At 42.9% G+C, this 15,185-nt stretch overlaps 1 protein-coding gene across 2 annotated transcripts in view; it reads left to right on the forward strand.

Annotated features, from left to right (window-relative positions):
• Window positions 1–15,185, forward strand: part of CFAP91 (cilia and flagella associated protein 91) — a 77,743-nt gene that overhangs the window by 18,234 nt on the left and 44,324 nt on the right. For both annotated transcript variants that reach the window (XM_053298520.1, XM_053298521.1), the window contains 3 exons: window positions 2,602–2,777; window positions 4,102–4,279; window positions 12,124–12,281. In XM_053298520.1, coding sequence (XP_053154495.1) covers window positions 2,602–2,777; window positions 4,102–4,279; window positions 12,124–12,281 — 512 coding nt within the window. The remainder of the gene's footprint in view (window positions 1–2,601; window positions 2,778–4,101; window positions 4,280–12,123; window positions 12,282–15,185) is intronic.

A 15,185-nucleotide genomic window follows, 5' to 3' on the forward strand; every position in this document is an offset into this window, starting at 1 on the left:
TATTCAGAAGAAGCTGAAGCAGCTAGGTAGATGACTAGAGCACAAGTGCAGGAAGACTCTAAGTGAATCCAACAGATTACAACACAGAGCACATTTGAAGATCTGTGCTCTGACAATATGGGTGGCAAAGAAGCGGTTCTTTTCTGCCCGCATTGTTTCTGCAAGTTCATGTCTAGCGGAGTTGTCTAGGGTTGTGAGAGGGCTAGTATGTGCCCCCTTCCCCTTGAACTCGAATTTGGAACCTTTGATCACCCACTGTGATGTTTTAAATGACTTTTTTGCAGATAAAATCTCTCTTATTTAGGCCGATCTGGATTTCAAGTTTATTGCAGTCTTCTAGGGAGGTGTCGAGCAACTCCTCTTATGGGATCAGACTGGATCACTTTCAATTTGTGACTCCTGAGGATGTGGACAAGCTGCATTGGACTCTACGTCCTACCACTTGTTTCCTTGACCCTTGCCTTTGATTGTAACTTCGTTGATACTTTTGGATCTCTTGGCGGCTTTCGATACCATTTACTTTGGTATCCCCCTGGGTCGCCCGAGGGAGTTGGGATTGGGTGGCACTGTTTTACAGTGGTTCCATTCCCAGCTCTGGCAGATTCCAGATGGTGTTGCTTGGAGACTGTTGCTCTGCAAAGCAGAAGTTAATGGAGTTTGGAGTTCCACGAGGCTCCATACTGTCTCCAGTGCTTTTTAAGCCAATGGGAAAGATCATACGGAGATTTGGTGCAGGGTGTTACCAATATGCTGATGGCACTCAAATCTATTTCTCCATATCAGCTTCATCAGGTAATGGCATTACTTCCCTAAATGCCTGCCTGGAAGCGGTAATGGGCTGGAATAACAAACTGTAATTGAACCAAAATAAGATGGAGGTACTGACTGTGTGAGGTCAGAACTCGAGAGATGATTTAGATCTGCCTGTTCCGGATGGGGTAACACTCCCCCAGTAAGAACAAATATGTAGCTTGGGAGTGCTCCTGGATCCAAAACACTCTCTGGTTACTCAGGTTGAGGCAGTTACCAGGAGCGCTTTTTATAAGCTTGGGCTGATATGTCAATCAATAGTTGTGGGACCAACGTCCCATTTGCTTCATCCAAACTATATTTGGCCCTTTAGTGTTATGCAACCCAAAGATATGCATGTATTGAATATCTGTTGCACTTTAAAATTGCTCTTTGAAACAGATTATTGTCTTTGATTATCAAAATTGGGATTTTCAGGCACACTAGATACTATTGTCTTTGTGAGCTGCCCCAAGCAGTATCATGTTGGAGGGATGAGAGGTGTGTGTGTGCTTGTGTGCATATGTATATACACACACAATAATATAATATAATATAATAATTTCCCCATATTTTGAAAGGATGGTGTGTGATGGGAAAATGAAATTGTTTATCTAAGACAATTGTTATGCTGCTTTTCTTCATATACAAACATCCAAAATAGTTCACAGCATGTAATTGCCATAAACGTTATATGGCAAACACCAATAAAACATGAGTCAGTGTGGCTTAGTGGCTTCAGTGTTCGACTATGACCACAGAGACCCGAGTTCAAATTTGTGCTCATCCATAAGCAAACAGGGTGTCTTTGGGCTAACACTCTCTCATCCTAACTTACCTCTTGAAGTTAAAGCAGGGAGGCATGTGTGCTATTCTGAGTTCATTGGAGGAAGAAGTGCCCATGCTGCAGATGGCTTCCTGACTACTGCAACACCAGCCAGTGTGGTGTAGTGGTTAGAGTGCTGGACTAGGACCGGGGAGACCCAAGTTCAAATCCCCATTCAGCCATGAGACTTGCTGGTTGACTCTGGGCCAGTCACTTCTCTCTCAGCCAAACCTACCTCACAGGGTTGTTGTGAAGAGAAATTTAAGTATGTAGTACACCACTCTGGGCTCCTTGGAAGAAAAGTGGGATATAAATGTAATAAGCAATCAAAGCAAAAAAGCAACCAGTGCTTGCAAGGGTTTGGGGTGTTGAATTTCACCGATCTCCGCTTCCCCTGGAAGTCCCCTGCACCATCTGAGAATACGTCCCTGCACAACCCTCAGGGACATAGCTTTGGGTGGAAGGGTAGGGTTGCCATGTCCCCCAGAATTTAGGGTAGCCCTCGGATTTTGGTTCTTCCATCCAGCTGTTAAATTCCACCTGGATTTACATGGATTTCAAATGCGCTGCCCAGATTGCTTGGATTTTACTCTGGATCCGATCACATGGGAGGGCAGAGAAGGAGGGGAAAGTTCACAAATCTGTCAAATAAATAAAAAATGCAAATTAGTTGCCATATAATTTGCACAATATGCAAATTAGGCCACCCAGATTTGGGAAGCTTGAATATGGCAACCCTATGGAAGGGGAGAATGGCAAAATGTGTGTCCTCTAATGCAAGTCCCCAGAGCAATTGCTGTAGCTGAGTAAGTAGTACCTTCCCCTTCAAGGGTACATACACCTCATAATACTGCACATTCAACCTTAGTTAGGAAGTTGGCCAAAATAAGTCAGAATTATAAGATGAGATAAATTTAATCTGTACTTAATTTGAAATATGTTAACATATTTTGAAAGCTATTGTTTGACTCTTATTTACCTCTTAGGTCTGAACCATACCAAATGATACCCAGGGACAAGCCAGCCTATCTCATTTCACGAACGGTGGGCACGCAAACAGATTACCGGGATGGTGAAGCTCAGACAGATCCTTATAGCCCTGAATATGTAGTGCCTTCAGGTTCAATACCTGAATTACTGACCCTTGCCACTCTGACGTGGGGTGAGTAGAACAAAGTGTTGATTATATAAAGGATTGTTCTGTCTTCCATGGAGTGGGGGAATGGTTTTCTGCATGTGAGAGGTTACTCTTATTCCAGGTAATGACCAGTGTTTCCTGTAACAGGGATTCCCAGATGTTGTTGACTACAACTCCCATCATCCCAAGCTGCAATGATGATGCAATGGGGGGCGATGGGAGTTGTAGTGAGCAACATCTGGGAATTCCTGTTACAGGGAACACTGATCCTGACACTGCATTGCTATGTCTTAGGCTTCCATAGAAGACGTGATCTCCATTAGTTCTCAAATCTAATACCAGAGCATTTGAGACAGTTGTAACAGCAAGATTCTAGCAGTTTCATCACAGCAGGACAAGCAGATTGGCTTTTGGCTATCAATTTAACTTACTAGCCGTTTTCAGGTTTCTTACTCCTCATGGAGAACACACGTGCTTGTTAAGAGTCCTGTCTCAGGGAGTGGTTAATGAAATGAACTATATTGTACGAATGGTTTCAGTGGGGCTTAAGCACTCCTTTTAGTTGGCTTGCGACCATAGTGTTGGAAAGTGTGCCGTCGAGTTGATATTGACTCCTGGTGCCCACAGAGCCCTGTGGTTTTCTTTGGCAGAATACAGGAGGGGTTTCCCATCACCTCCTCCCGTGCAGTATGAGATGATGCCTTTCAGCATCTTCCTGTATCTCTGCTGCCCAATTTAGTACCAGCAGGGATTCGAACCGGTAACCTTCTGCTTATTAGTCAAGTATTTTCCCGCTGTGCCACTGTGCCTCCTATTTTAGTGAGTAAATTTTGCAGAGAAAATCTGAGTCTTCTCCCCTAGTGGGGAACAGTATCCTAAGGTGAGTTACTCTTCTCACTTGCTCCACAGTCAGGGCTATGTCAGTCATTGCAGACTTTTGACCTTCCATGAGAGGAGGTCCCACCCAGTTTGGTTTGGTTTGGTTTTGAGTTCCTGTTCCCTTTTTCCTCTCTACAGTGACAAGGTTTTCTCTACCATACCCAGATCTGATAGGGCACAAAGGGAACTCATCTGTCTTCTCATTGTCCTTGCTGACTGAATCCATTAATTGATTTTCTGTTTCCCACCATAATCAGTTACTGTAATGAGGACCACTGTGCTTGCTGTTTTTAGTCATATTTTTAAAAACAAGCTCTCTTTGATCCTTTCCAAAGTATTTACTTGTGCTTTTCAACATCCAGCCTCTCAGCTACAATAGAATGTTGCATTTTGTTTTGGCAGTTAAAACAACATTCCTAAAAATAAGCTCTTTTGGCTCTTTCATTTTATTATTTCTTGCACTTTGAAGGTCGGGGACTTCCCGCAACTCAGGCAGAAGTAGAGGTGATTGAACGAGCCCGAGAAAAACGCGCCTGGGAGGCAACCCTTCCTCCACTGAATGATGCTGCACACATTGCAAAGAGGAGGAGGATGATGGAAGAAATGGAGAGGAAAGAGTGGGCCTTTCGGGAGGAAGAAATAGAAGAGTAGATGATCAGTTTTTACTTTCCTTTTACTTTCTTACCCCCTTGGTCCCATAGAGTCTGCAAACCCGGTAACAGTGCAAGCAGCAAGAGCACTCTCCTATTACATGAATGATAACAATTAATAATAAAAATCCTCACTTGCATTGTTCAGTGGGTGGTAAAAAGTCACCAAATAGCCCCCACATCCAATATAAAAATGCCATTCCACAAAGCTTATGGAGAGGCAGCTCTATTCCTATAGCCTTGACAGCTATACATGGGTGCTTATTGCATAAGCAGCATCTTTCTCTGTGTTTGTCTCTATGTTTCTCTATGTTCTCTAACCAGGTAGGGCTGCTTGTGTGAATGACCTTATAGTCACAAGCATGTTGAACTAGCTGTCTTTTACTTTCTGTCCCAGTAAAGTATCACAAGCCCAAAAACCTAATGCTCTTTGGGGCATAGTCTTAGATGCCATTTTCCTTTGGGTTACTATTCCTCTTAAAGTGGACAAATAGGGATTTTCAGATCAGATTCACAGTGCTGTGCTTTCTGTCTCTCTTTACAGCTTTACATATATTCAGCAGGACCTGATTTGGGTCTGTACCATCATGTCTAAACTCCCTTTTAATTAAAAAAATGGGGAAAGGAAATCATTCATAGATCAAGGGATTAGAGGTCTATGAAGCTGCCCAAGCTTCATAGCTTTCCCAATCCCTTCAAAGTACATTGCTCATCCATGGTTTACAGCATTCAAGAAGGTCACAAAACTGACTTTGGATCGGGGGGGGGATGATATTGTGTTCTCTGTTTAGTCACATGTATGGGAGATGCGCACCTGTGCAGAGCCGCATATGGACATTTCTAGAGCTTCTTAGAACTTTCTAGCTGTGTTGCCTGAAGAGCATGGAAATTCTCCAAGGGAAGCCTTTTGTAGTTAGTTAAAGCACAATCTTTTCTTCTGGCAGATTATCATCCAGACTTAACATTATCCTAAAACTCTCCTGAAGCTGTGCCTTCAAATACTCAAGTCTCTGCATTGTTTAGCCACCTAATGGCACAGCGGAGAAGCAACCTGTCTAGAGAGCAGGAGGCTGTTGGTTCAAATCCCCGCTGGTGTGTTTCCTAGAATATGGGAAACCCTTATATTGAGCAGGCGCGATATAGGAAGGAAGGTGCCAAAAGGCATCATCTTATGCTGTGTGGGAGATGGCAGTGGTAAACCTCTCCCGTATTCTACCAAGAAAACCACATGGCTCTGTGGTCGCCAGGTGTCAACACTGAATCGCCCAACCTTTTCTTTCCTGCATAGTTTGGAATAAATAAAACTAGTTAAAATTTTTGTTGGAATACTATTTGTCTCAGTGACACTTCCTGAGGCTTTGGCACTCAGAAATATTGAAAAGATTGTGAAAATATTAATGTCTCTATGAGAAATTACCAGCTTCTATGAACATTGAAATTTAGAAATCACAAGAAGAATCCAAGAAGAGGAAGGCAGCTTAAATTGCAGCTTGTTATCAAAACAACTGAAGTCAGTCCATTGTTCTCACCGGGGAAGCTTAATTAGCAGCTGAATCAGACATTTCCAGCTAGAAGCCGTCTCAGAATCTTGTTACATGAATTAATGCAGTCAGAAAGGGATTGTAGAATCCCAAACCACACACTCTTAACTACACAGTGCACACACAGGATAAAGTGTAGGGAGAATTCCTCCACTGTGCCAGGAGCTAGGAGTTCTGTGAGACTATTGATTATGCACTCAAATCTGAAAGTCTTTCCCCGGTAAGGCTTGTGATGGTGTTTCAGCTCAGCATCCCCATCTTGTGTCAAAGCTCCCCAATTGCAACCAAATACAGTTGAAATAAACATTCCTGAATCAAATGCAAATGAACCCTAGCAGGTCGAGCAATCTGTAGGGATGGAAAATAAGAGTAAGATACTAATTGAAAAAGGAGCAGGTTTTTGAAGAAAAAAAGGCCAATGACTTAAAAGGCTTGATAAGCTCAGAGATGAGATAGAGGAAGAACTGCTTATTGCCACCACCTCCAAGGGAAGGCCAAGAATTCACATTAAGCCAACCACTCAGCTATGGCCGTGGTACGGGGATGACAACCACAACAGATAGATTGCTGAGTACTGCATGAGAGACTATGTCTTTGAAAATAATCCATCTCCTGCAGTGGCCAACTGTCGGCTCCATCATGCACCTCAAGAAGGGAAGAAATTGGCCAAGATGCCATGCAGTTTGTGGAGAGAGACTTCTACATTGATGATAGCTTGAAGTCCCTGTCCACTGCAGAAGAGGTCATTTAGCTGCTCAAAAAACACAGAAAATGCTGGCCAAAGCCAACCAAATATTCCACAAGAAAGCTTCCAACAATTCCGCAGTGATAAATGCTGTCAACCTGAAAAACCACATGAAAGGGCTACGAAACCTAGACTTGGATTCAGACACACCACCACTACAGCACAGCCTTGGGTTGAGCTGGGATGTCAAGAATGACATCTTCATCTCTCAGGTACCATCACAAAATAAACCACCCACTGAGACATGCTGTTGACAGAACAACTTATTTGACCCAATAGGATTTGCAGCCCCAGACACTGTGCAAGGCAGGTTCCTCTGAGAGCCTTAAGCTAGGACACTCCACTATCCTCCAGGAAGAAAGAAGGAAGTGTGGAAGAGTTTGTTGTAGGCTCTCCACAAGACACAAATACCATGCACCTGTGTTTCAACCTCACTGACAGCCATGCAGCACAAAGAGATACACATCTTCCCCAGCGCCTTCACAATGGTTGACATGAAGAACAGGGTTCAAATTGGGTGCTGCTTTGGCAAAGGCAAGTTGGCACTGCAACCAGAACACATCACCCCTAGACTGGAGTTGTGTGGGGCAGTCATGTCAACAAAAATAGCAGGCAAGCTGAAGGACAGACTCGACATACAACCCAACACTATCGACTTTTAAACCCTGTTAGCAAAGTTGTACACATATATATGTGCACATGTATAGACATCAGAATAGAAGTTTCTACATGTACGTAGCCAACAGAGTGAAATACGTCAGTCTTCATGACCAGAGCAATGGCACTACGTCCTAGCCGACCAGAAACTGGCAGATTAGGCCATATGAATTATAGCAGCACCTGTATGACTAGGGACATAAAGTCTGTGTGGTTGAATGAACCAGAGTTCCTTTGGATCGAGACTATGCCCAGTAAGCCAGAAGAACCCACTTCAACCGGATGGATCCAGATGATGATGCAGAAGAAGTCCATCCTGAAGTGAAAGCCCTGAAAACCCATGTTGCCAGCCACCATCACTTAGGAGCCCAACGCTTCCAGTGTTTCTTGAGGTGGGCAGTCCTCAGGTGGGCAGTAGAGCACTTCATTCATTTTTCCCATTCCAAAGGAATCCAGAAGGTCTAGCAGATGAATGTCCCTAGTCATACAAGTGCGCCAAGCCCAGGACACCAGGAAGCTAGCGCAGCCCAAGAAAATTGTTTGCCATAGTGTGCAACTTATAGTGTATGACAAAGAAATCCCTTGCTCATCGCTTGCCTTTCTGTCCCATGAAGTTCAAGACCTCCCATCCTTTGTCTCCAACCTGCCTGCTTCTTGCCTCTAGTGACAGTGCACGGCTGCCTCCACTTGACTTGCTAAAGTCTCAATGCACTATTTTTTATTTTTCACTCTATTTTAATCCCTTTCCCTCCTCTCCATCTTCAACTGTCTTCTCCGCCTCAGCTGCCACTCCCCAACATTCTTGTCTTCCCTAGCAACCATTGCTAGGAGTGTCCTCCATTCTCTTGACCCCTCCCCTTCATTTCCTTAAGGAATTGCTGCTAAACAAGCAACTACAGTCTGACTGTGAGTCCAACTTCATTTGGGCTTGCTGCGAATTGAAGATCAAAGCTGTCTGAGCACCTAGAACTGCTCATTGGTTTTCAGTCCTCCCCATGCTTTACACATGGGCAAATCTGGGGATGCATTTTAGGAGTATCATGTCTAATCCTAGACTCCATGTGATGCTGCAGGGAGCTTCATGTCTTATACATGTCTCCTGTCTTACACATGACTACGCTCTTAGCCGCCGAATTCTCAGCCACCATCAATGTTACATTCTCATCATTGGATTCTGAGAACCCTATAATCTTGACACCGGCCACTCTATTGACACAGAAGATGGAACTGTGGACAGTACTACCTAGACAGTTCAACACCAAGGACCTCTACAAATGACAGTAGACACAGATCCAGACACTGGCCAATACCTTTTGGAATCAATGGAGATGAGTGCCTTACTTCTTGGCAAACCCAAAGCAAGTGGAAAGTCAGCAAGACCAATGTAAAGGAAGGGGGCATCCTCTTGCTTCAAGACAAAGAGACTGATTGCAACACCTGGCCTGTGGCAATCATCACCAAAGCCATTCCCAGTGATGACAGGAAAGAATGTAAAATTGAGGTGAAGACAATCAAGCAAGGAATGAGTACTCATCGGACCAGTTGTTGAAGTAGTACTGTTTCCGTCCAAAGATGAAAGGCAGATGTAATGTAAATAAGTTGTAGAATGTTAGTCAAAACAGAGCACATTTGAAGATCTATGTTCTGGCAGTGCGGGTGGCAAAGTAGCGGTTCTTTTCTGTCCATATTGCTTCCACAAAATTCACATCCAGCTGAGTTGTCTAAGGTTGTGAGGAGGCTAGTATTTATTTTATTTATTTATTTTTGCATTTATATACCGCCTTTCGTTAAAAAGATAACCCCAAGGCGGTTTACAAAAGTTAGTATGTACCCCACCCCCCTTATATTTAAACTTGGAACCATTGGTCACTCACTGATACTTTTAAATGACTTTTTTGCAGGTAAAATATCTCATATCCGGGCCTAGCTGGATTCCACAGTTACTACAGAATCTACTGTGGAGGTGTCCAGCAACTCCTCTTATGGAATTAGATTGGATTATTTTCAGTTTGTGACTCCTGCAGAAGTGGACAAACTGCTTTGGACTATGTGTCCTACAACCTGTTCTCTTAACCCTTGCTCAACTTGTCTTATATCATCTGGTAATCATATTATCAGAGAGGGTCTGGTAAATATTATCAGTGCTTCTCTGAGGGAGGGCAGGATGCCTTCTTGTCTTAAGGAGGCTATTATTAGACCAGTTTTAAAGAAACCTGCATTGGATCCCTCAGAGTTAGCTAATTACAGCCCTGTTCCTAATCTTCCATGGTTGAGCAAGGTGATTGAGTGGGTGGTGGCCTCTCAGCTCCAAGCAGTTTTGGATTATGCAGATTATCTAGACCCATTTCAAACTGGCTCTCATGTGGGTTATAGGGTTGAGACTGCCTTGGTGGGCCAGATGGATGATCTCCAATTGGCTATTGACAATGTGACTCTGATGATCCTTTTGGATCATCTCTGCGGCTTTTGATACCATTGACCATGGTATCCTTCTGGACTGCCTGAGGGGGGTGGAATTGGGTGGCACTGTTTTACAGTGGTTCCATTCTACCTCTCTGGTAGAATCCAGATGGTGTCGCTTGGAGACTGTTGTTTTGCAAAGCGAGAACTAAAGTGTGAAGTTCTATAAGGCTCAATACTGTCTCCAGTGCTCTTTAACATCTACATGAAACCGCTGGTAGAGATCATCAGGATGTTTGGTGCAGGTTGTTATCAATATGCTGATGACACCCAGATCTACTTCTCCATATCGACCTCATCATGAAATGGCAGATCTTCCCTAAATGCCTGCCTGGATGAGGGATAACAATCTGAAGTTGAATCCAAATAAGACGGAGGTACTGACTGTGGGGGGTCGAGACCCATGAGATGGTTTAGATCTGCCTGTTCTGGATGGAGTTACACTCCCTCTGAAAGATCAGGTATGTAGCTTGGGAGTGCTCCTGGACCCAAAGCTCTCCCTGATTTCTCAGGTTGAGGCAGTGGCCAGGATTCAGCTGATACATATTTATGTCCATTTCTAGAGGTAAATGACCTTAAAACAGTGGTACATATTCTGGCAACCTCCAGGCTTGACTACTGTAATGCACTCTATGTGGGGCTGCCTTTGTACATAGTCCGGAAACTACATTGGTACATAATGTGGCAGCCAGATTGGTCTCCGGGACAACACAAAAGTACCACATAACACAGATTTTAAAAGAATTTCACTGGTTGCTGATATGTTTTGGGGCGAAATACAAATTGTTGGTTGTTACCTATAAAGCCCTTAACAGTTTGTGCCCAGGGTTTTTAAGACAGTGCCTTCTTTGTCATGAACCCTGCCACCTGTTACGACCTTCTGGAGATGTCAGGTTACGGCTGCCACTGGCTAGTCTGGTGGCGACCCGGGACCAGGCTTTCTCTGTGGCTGCTTTGGAATATGCTCCTTACTGAAATAAGAGCATCTCCTTCTCTGCTTGTTTTCAGGAAAACCTTCAAGACCTGCTTGTTCTTGCAGGCTTTTAATTAGAATTATTAATTTTAATAATTTTTTTTGTTTTATGTTATTGTTTCTATTGTGTTTCGTGGATTTTAATCAGTGACTTTTTATATTGTTTTAAATTTTGTACACTGCCTAGAGATGTACATACCAGGCAGTATAAAAACGTGATAAATAAATAAGTTTCTAGAACTTTATTTATAAAGCCTAAGCAAATAGTGGGATTTGTCAATTCCAGAAAGGGAATATGCTGCCTCAAGAACATCACTGATTTAGAATGCATGTAGAGTAGAGAGCCATGCTATTATTGTACTAGACTTACTGCTAGTCTGTGAAGACTAGATGCTTCTTTCGGCTGTGCCATGTTGCTACCTACCTTCTCCTAAGTACCTGCACCTACCTCCAGATAAAGTCAGCTTGCTGGTCTCCCCACTGCAGGCAACAAATAACGTGCAGCATTCTACAAGGAACTGATGGAAAGGGGAGTTCTTCCTGCCCTTGGGGCATAGGAATGCTACACACACACACACACCACTTTTCAATAAAAGTTATCAAAGTGATGTACATAGATATAAATAAGTAAATAAAATAAAATACATAGTGCATGAGGTTTCCCAGCTTGAGGGCAGGGTCTAGAACATTCTTCAAAGTACTAGGAGTTCCCTAATGTTGCTCTGTGCACGTGCAGATCTCCCATATGTTTGTCTGCACAGATGACAACTCAAAAAAAGACAAAATTACAGGTAAGCAATCTTTTCTTCCCCTAGAAAACAGTAGACCATTCTCTGACAGTCAGTGTGGTTCTTCAAGTGTACTAACTTTTGCAGAGTAGAGTATTCATGAAGGGTTTCAGGCAGCTGCTGATTTGTCCAGTTTAACTGGTGTGAAGAACACACTTGCTCTCTCTGCAGTGAGGATGGCAAGATATACTGTTGCAGTCAGTGGCAGGGGCACAAGTCAAGACTGGCATCAAAAGGCAGTATATAAATCTAAAAAGTAAAATTGGTTGTGGGGAGCCAGTTAGCTATTGGTGCTCTATAAGAAATATACACTTTTTCTTTAAATCTGCCTTCCAATGTCCTTCCTACTTGTACAGGAAGAAACAGTATTTTCTCTAATTTCTTTTTACAAACCATTTGTGGTACTATCTTTGTCTTAGAAGACTTTAGAATGAAGTTAATCTTCCTTAGGCTTTAATCCTATGCACATTTTCTTGGGCATAAGCCTTAATAGAACTTATTTTTGAGTAAACAGGATCCTGTTGCATTACTGTATTTTTTGTTTTATGTTTTAAGCTTCTTAGTGTTCTCCCTAAGTTTTAGAAGGGTTAGTAATTCTAATGTGATCAAGGATGGTTGTGATGTTTGGAACTTCTATTGGACACTCTTCTTTACGTATTTGCTCTTCTTGTTTTAAGATTACAAGAAGTTAGACTAGAACTTTTAAAGGCCCTGCTGAAAAATCGGGAAGAAAATCGTGATGAACTAGATGTCAGTCGCTTAGATACTCACTGGTTTAACCTCATGCGAGAAAAAGAAGAGAAAGTGAAAAAGATTCAGCATGAACATATAAAAGGTAACATGGAGGAAAAAACCTAGATCAGTATCCTGATCATCACCCATCCTGTTGAAATTGGATTTCAATTTGACTGCTCTCCATTCTTTCAACCCTATATTGTCTGTGCCAAATTAGGTCACTTCTCCTCTTGCAACATCACAAAAATATGGCTGCTCTTCTCTGTTGCTTCAGCAAAAACCTTAATCTGTAGTCCGATAACCTATTGCCTTGACTATCACTACTATCTCTTTTCCAGTCGCACCTCAAGTCACTTCACCTCTATTCAGTCCTCTGGTGCAAAAGCAATTCACCTCTCTCATTATTCGGACCATATGGCATCCCCTCCTTAAATCCCTACATTGCCTTCCTGCATAAACTTCCCAAGTGCCCATGGTCTTGCCCCCCTTATCTCTCAGCTCTTATTTCCCAACACATCCTTACCTGTGACCTTCACCTTCGTTCATCCAGCTTCATCACCCTCAACCATCTGAATCTTTTTTCTTACCCAAATGACTCCATTCTTTCTGCCTTACTGCCCCTCATGCCTGAAACTACTTTGCAGAATGCTTCCATGAAGCCATCTCTCTTACATCCTTTAGATCCCTCCTCAAACTCACCTTTTCCCTTAAGCCTTTGGCCCAACCCACTAGTCTCCATACTAAGCCTAAGTATGGGTAAGTAGTTAAATTTTATTTACAGTCTTAGAGCAGCAAAAAGTATGTATATGTGTATACGTATATACGTGTGTATAATCACATATATTCTTCTGTAGTTTGCCCAGCTTCCATTTCCCTGTCTTTCCTCTGTTGTCTCCTCTGTGTCTGTTTTTAGATTGTAAGCCCCCTTGAGACAGGGGCCTGCCCTCAATCTTTGTAAACTACCATGCACATGAATGGCATCATCATCATCATCATCATAATTAATAATATACTATGATTATATCTTTAATTTTTCTTTAGTTAAAAGGGAAACTCTTTTTTTGACAAAGGCACAACTGTCTTTAAAGACATCTTTAAGCCGTACTAAATAATTCCATTGCAAGCTGGAGCAGACAATAGAAACATTGTAGGTGATAATACGAGACCTGAAAAGCAATATATTATTACGGACATGCTATTACCCTCCTGGTCAAAATGCTGAAGGTCACCTGGAGTTGGAGAAGGAAATCAGGGAGGCATAGAAGAGTGACAGAGTTGTAATAATAGGTCACTTCAATTATCTTCACATAGACTGGGTAAATGCACATCCGGGTAATGACAAAGAGGCCAGGTTTCTAAATATTTTAAAGGACTGTGCCTTAGAACAGTTGGCCAACCAGAGAGAAGGCAACTCTGAACTTAATCCTAAGTGGTGCTCAGGACCTGATGTTAGATGTCAGTGTTGTAGAAAAGATAGGGAACAGTGACCACAGGACAGTCAAATGCAGCATATATGCAAATGGAGAATTGCCAAGTAAGTCCAGCACTTACACCTTTGACTTCTGAAAAGGAAACTTCTTAAAAACGAGGGGGCTGGTGAAAAGAAAACTAAAAGGGAAAGTCAGGAGAGCGCATGGAGCTTATTTAAAACCACAAAAACTCTAGAACGCATGGAGCTTATTTAAAACCACAATAATAGAAACTCAGAATGTATACCAAAAAGAACGAAAGGGACCACCAAGTCCAGTAGGATGCCAGCATGGCTAACAAGTAGGGTCAAGGAATCTATAAAAGGCAAGACTTTCTTCAGAAGATGGAAGTCCTGCCCAAATGAGAATAGGAAGGAGCACAAACTCTGGTAAAAGAAATGAAAAGGTACAATAAGCCTCTTCACAAAAGCAGCTAAATCTGTGTTATCGGCCTCTAGCCCAGGGTTTCATGCACGTGTGAACCAGGGCAAATGCCCCAAGTCTTGGTAGTCTGAATCTGGGTAACCCTGCTTCTAACCCTTGCTGTTAACCCAGGTTAGTGAAGAGCAGGAACCCTGATACCTAGGCCTGTTGATTGTGTGTCCACTTTTCCTGGTATTTTCAGGTCCCAGCAGCCAGCTGCCACGATTGTGAGAGAGCCCTGCTGCTCAAGGGGCTGCTAGCTGTGACTGTGCTGCTCTGCACATCATGCTCAAGGGCTGACCCCACCTCCTGCCCCCTCATGACCAATCAGAGAGTGGCTGCTGACATAATGGCGTTTCCCACCACCTGGCTGTGTGGTGCATTGTGGGAAGGTTCTCTTGATTCTTGGGGGACTTCTCTGATCCAAGCTCATCACTGTGGTGCTTGTCTGGGAATGGGGTTGCAAAGCCCAATGGAGGCTCAAATCATTTGTCCAGCATGGGCTAAGGACTTTTCCAAGCCCCAAACCACCTCCTTCTGATCATATGCAAGGGGTATGAAAAAGAGGTTGAGGAACATATAGCTAAAATCATCAAGGGGAATAATACAATTTCTTAAATCAGGAGCAGGAAACCTGCCAGGGAGGTAGCTAGACAAGGGAGTGAACGGGATTATTACGAAAGAGATGGAGATTGCAGAGAAACTGAGTGAGTTCTTTGCACCTGACCTCACTGAAGAGTATACAGAGCATACATATACCCGTGCCTGAACTGAGCTTCTCAGGGAGAAAGGCCGAATAACTGAATCAAATAAAGGTGACAAGAGATGATGTTCTAAGCCATCATTAAAAATTAACAAATCACCTAGGCCAGATGGCATCCACCCGAGAGTTCTTCAAGAATAAACTGCTGATCTTCTAGGGAAAATATGTAACTTGTCCCTACAGTCAGGTTCCATAGGACTGGAAAGTAGCCAATGTAACACAAATCTTTAAAAAGGGATCTAGGGGGAATGAATCTAGAAAATGTAACAGGCCAGTTAACTTAGCACTTTGAAAATAAAACTGCTAATATTGCAATGACATTATACATCTCTATGGTGTGTTCACATTT

This window comes from Hemicordylus capensis, chromosome 2, assembly GCF_027244095.1.
Source record: "Hemicordylus capensis ecotype Gifberg chromosome 2, rHemCap1.1.pri, whole genome shotgun sequence".
Lineage (NCBI taxonomy): Eukaryota > Metazoa > Chordata > Lepidosauria > Squamata > Cordylidae > Hemicordylus > Hemicordylus capensis.